Consider the following 5000-nt stretch of genomic DNA (forward strand, 5'->3'; position numbering starts at 1 on the left):
CCTGCTTCCTATGATCTCCAGTCTTTCAAACGCAGTGTGTCCAGGCATCTCGAAATGAGCGGATCTTGAATTTGGCTCTGTCTTGTATTTGGTGTTTCTCTTCGAAGGAACAACAATTGCGGGCTCGCGGCCTTTGGTTCCTTCTTCCTCGCATAAAAAAAAAAAACTCTTTCCTTCCTTGTCTGCAGGAGAGCCACTTCTTCCACCCGTGCTGGTGGGGGCGAGAGAGATCTATGAACCTTCAGAGCTGATCAAGATAGGGTGTCAGCTACGTCAACCCTTCCAAGGCGACCACAAACCCACCTTGCAGTGGTTCCTAGAGGGCAGCCAGGTAAGGAGGCAGGAAAGTTATTTTACCTGTAGCAAGACTCACTACAGGGTGGCCAGGTAAGGGCGCTGGGGTTATGGAAGTTGTTTTACCTGTAGCGAGACTAGTGGCCAGGTAAGGGTGCTGAGATTAGGAAAGCTGTTTTACCTGTAGCAAGACTCACTATAGGGCGGCCAGGTAATGGAGCTAGGATTAGGAAAGCTGTTTTACCTGTAGCGAAACTAGTGGCCAGGTAAGGGCGCTGGGATTATGGAAGTTGTTTTACCTGTAGCGAGACTAGTGGCCAGGTAAGGGCGCTGGGATTATGGAAGTTGTTTTACCTGTGGCTAGACCCACTGATTCTCTACATCCTTCATCATTTGTACCCATTACTAACTTTAAGACAATACGTATGGTAATATATTGGATGGATGGATAGATGGATAGACAATACGTGTGTTTATCAATTTTCACAGACCTCCAAATTCTCCCACGCAACTGTTACCTGGTGATTAGTGAATTAAACGTTTTTCCTGAAGATATATGTTAGAAATCGGTTTTACCTAACAGTAGATTCTGATGGTTTTTGCTCTGATACACGATACCTTTGGAGGTCATAGTAAAGGTGAGGTGGAGGGTAGCACAAAGAAGCAAGGATCACGGAAGAATGTAATTAAGTCCTTAAATACGTGCACTTTACTTCCGGAGAGTCATGCACTTTAAATCCGGAGAGTCTATCTATCTATCTATTGCCAGACGCCTTAATCCCATACGGGGTGGCCACAAACAAATCGCCTCCATGTCGCCCTGTCCCCCGCCATTTCGTTGCCCTGCTCCCAGCTCACACCTCCCTCTCTCATATACCTCTCCACTCCATCCCTCCATCTCATCCTTGGCCTCCCCCTCCTTCTCCCCGCCTCCACCTCACTCACGTACACTCTCCTCGTCAGTCTCTCCATCCTCTCCACATGGGAAAAATATATGTAATGTCCTTTTATCCTTAACATAAACAGGATCAAAACCATTCAGAGCTGTTTTTCGTCGCAGGAGAGATGCAACAGAGGATGTGAGGTTACAAGTGGTGTTAGTTTGTCTGTCTATACGGCTGTCACTTTCACCGTATTCACACTATACACGGTTAATACAGTGCTTGTTCTTCTTCCTCAGGTGGGGTCGGAGTTGGTGTCGCCATACGGGAATACGGTGCTGTCGGAAGGTTACAAGTAGTCCTATTTTGTCTGTCTATACGGCTGTCACTTTCACCGTATTCACCGTATTCACACCATACACGGTTAATACGGTGCTTGTTCTCCCTCAGGTGGGGTCGGAGTGGGTATCGCCATACGGGAATACGGTGCAGTCGGGTCAAACAGGACTCTCCCTTCACGTACCGGGCAGGCAGGTGAGACTACGAGTAATTAGGCCTTTCACCTTTACCTGGCCTTCATTTACGTCCTTTGTAGCTAATTTCACGTACCTTTATTTCACGTGCCTTATTTCACGTGCCTTATTTCACGTACCTTATTTCACGTACCTTTATTTCACGTACCTTATTTCACGTGCCTTATTTCACGTACCTTATTTCACGTGCCTTATTTCACGTACCTTATTGAGTGTGCCTTGCGCATTACGGAGGTTATTCTCTCGGGCATGGAAGCATACATTCCTTTCTCATATCCTTTGACTAACGCAAGAAAGCCTTGGTTTAATCACGCTTGTTCTAATGCTGTCCGCAACAAGGAGAAGGCCTACAAAAGGTACCGGAGCCAACCCACCCCTGAATCACATAATCTTTACGTTTCTGCCCGGAATCGTGCTAAGTCTGTTCTTCGCTCTACTAAAAATAATTTCATCCATACTAAATGCTCTCAACTCTCCAACTCGAATTCTTCCCGCTCCTTCTGGCACCTTGCCAAAAATCTTTCTAACAACTTTACCTCATCATCCTTCCCTCCTCTTTTCTACTCTGATGGTTCTGTAGCTATTTCTTCTACTGATAAAGCAGATCTCTTCGCACAGACTTTCTCCTCCAATTCCACCTTAGACGATTCCGGTGCTGTTCCTCCATCACTTCCCCCTCTGACTTCCTCATGGCTGACATTAAAATTTCTTCAGTTGATGTATTTTCTGCCATTACTGGCCTCAGTACTAACAAGGCATATGGGCCTGATGGGGTCCCTCCTGTTGTTCTCAAAAACTGTGCTTCTGTGCTTACACCCTGCCTAGGCAAACTATTTCGCCTTTGTCTGTCAACTTGTACCTTTCCTTCTTGCTGGAAGTTTGCTCTCATTCAGCCAGTCCCAAAGAAGGGTGACCACTCCCAACCCTCCAACTATCGTCCAATTGCTTTAACGTCCTGTATTTCAAAAGTTTTCGAGTCAATTCTTAATAAAAAAATTTTAAGGCATCTTTCCTATCACAACCTTCTTTCCGATCGTCAGTATGGGTTCCGTCAGGGACGCTCCACTGGCGATCTTCTCACCTACCTTTCAGACTCCTGGTCATCCTCCTTTCGGGACTTTGGCGAAAGCTTTGCCATTGCACTTGACATCTCAAAGGCTTTCGATCGAGTCTGGCACAAATCTTTAATTTCCAAACTGCCCTCCTACGGTTTCTATCCTTCTATCTGTACCTTCATCGCTAGCTTCCTTTCTGGTCGTTCTATAGCTGCTGTCGTAGACGGCCATCGTTCTTCTCCTAGATATATCAACAGTGGTGTTCCTCAGGGCTCTGTCCTATCACCAACTCTCTTCCTTTTATTCATCAATGATCTTCTAAGCTGTACATCTAACCCTATCCACTCATACGCTGATGACTCCACCCTTCACCTTTCCATTCGGTTCCCGCAACGCCCATCTCAACAGTTACTTCAAGAAACAAGGGATGAGGCTATGGCACACCTAATGTCTGACTTGGCTCATATCTCTGACTGGGGTAAAAATAATATGGTTGTCTTTAATGCTTCTAAGACTCAGTTCTTACACCTATCAACCCGACAAAATCTTCCACAGGTATACCCACTAATGTTTAATAATATTCAGATTAATCCTGCATCATCCTTGAACATGCTTGGGGTTTCATTTACTCAGGACTTATCTTGGAAAGATCATATTACATCTCTTGTAAAATCTGCTTCCAAGAGATTGGGTGTGCTAAGCCGACTCCGCTCTTTCTTTACTCCTGCACAATTGTTGACTCTATACAGGGGTTTTATCCGCCCCTGTGTGGAGTACAACTCTCATGTGTGGGGAGGCTCCCCACATACAGCTCTTCTCAATAGGGTGGAGTCAAAGGCTTTTCGTCTCATTAACTCTCCTCCTCTTACTGACTCCCTTCAACCTCTGTCTCTTAGCCGCACTGTTGCATCTTTATCTCTTTTCTATCGCTACTTTAATGGTCACTGCTCCTCTGAACTGTCTACTTGCATTCCTCCACCTCTACGACGGGCACGTAGCACCCGTCTGGCAGCAAACTCTCATCCCTTTTCTGTCCAACTCTCTAATGCAAGAGTTAACCGTTACTCCCAGTCTTTCATTCATGCAACAGGTCAGCTCTGGAACTGTCTCCCTCTGTCTGTATTTCCTCCTGCCTATGATCTCCAGTCTTTCAAACGCAGTGTGTCCAGGCATCTCAAAATGATCGGATCTTGAATTTGGCTCTCTATTGTATTTTGTTTTTCTCTTGGAGGGAACTGTTACTGCGGGCTCATGGCCTTTGGTTCCTTCTTCCTCGCATAAAAAAAAAAAAAAAGTACCTTTTTTCACGTGCCGTAATTCACGTGCCTTATTTCAAGTACCTTTATTTTCACGTCCCTTATTTCACGTCCCTTATTTCACATGCCTTATTTCAAGTACCTTATTTCACGTACCTTATTTCACGTACCTTTATTTCACGTACCTTATTTCACGTACCTTATTTCACGTACCTTTATTTCACGTACCTCATTTCACGTACCTTATTTCACGTACCTTTATTTCACGTACCTTATTTCACGTATTTTATTTCATGCACCTTATTTCACGTACCTTATTTCACGTACCTTATTGCACGTACCTTTTTTCACGTGCCTTATTTCAAGTACCTTTATTTCACGTACCTTATATCACGTACCTTATTTCATGTACCTTATTTCACGTGCCTTATTTCACGTACCTTATTTCACGTGCCTTATTTCACGTACCTTATTTCACGTACCTTTATTTCACGTTTCGTATTTCACGTGCCTTATTTCACGTACCTTATTTCACGTGCCTTATTTCACATATCTTATTTCACGTACCTTAGTGACATGCAAAGGACAATACTATGGCTCCACATCCTTCCCATAGCACTTCTTCATGACTATCTCCACATCCTTGCCATTGCACTTCTTCGTGACTGGCAGAAACTCTGTGTTCAAGATGGAGGGCTGACGATTTTACACCAGCTTAATATCACTAAGGGTGAGGGCGAGAACTGTGGGATAGAGTGATGCAGCATTCCCACCCGGGACAGCACGCATCTGGTGTGGACGGGCACTTAGAGGTTTGGGGGTTTCGAGGTCATGGAGAAAGATTTCAGTGCTTTTAGCGTTGTTAATTAAGCGTGATTAATTTAGCCAAGGTGTCATTCTGATTTTGGCACTCATTCCAAGCAGCGTGCAAAACTATTGACCAAAACTGTATAATAATGACCCCTTTCTGGTGACGGCCAC

The 5000-nt window shown here is 44.7% G+C and overlaps 1 protein-coding gene across 1 annotated transcript in view; it reads left to right on the forward strand.

Moving 5' to 3' along the window:
* Positions 1–5000, forward strand: part of LOC145409366 (uncharacterized) — a 15166-nt gene that overhangs the window by 7242 nt on the left and 2924 nt on the right. The window contains exons 4-5 of the mRNA XM_080279836.1: positions 189–331; positions 1626–1709. Of these exons, the coding sequence (XP_080135962.1) occupies positions 189–331; positions 1626–1709 (227 nt within the window). The remainder of the gene's footprint in view (positions 1–188; positions 332–1625; positions 1710–5000) is intronic.

This window comes from Coenobita brevimanus, chromosome 80 (assembly GCF_032717465.1).
Source record: "Coenobita brevimanus isolate Jiangsu-jjx chromosome 80, ASM3271746v2, whole genome shotgun sequence".
Lineage (NCBI taxonomy): Eukaryota > Metazoa > Arthropoda > Malacostraca > Decapoda > Coenobitidae > Coenobita > Coenobita brevimanus.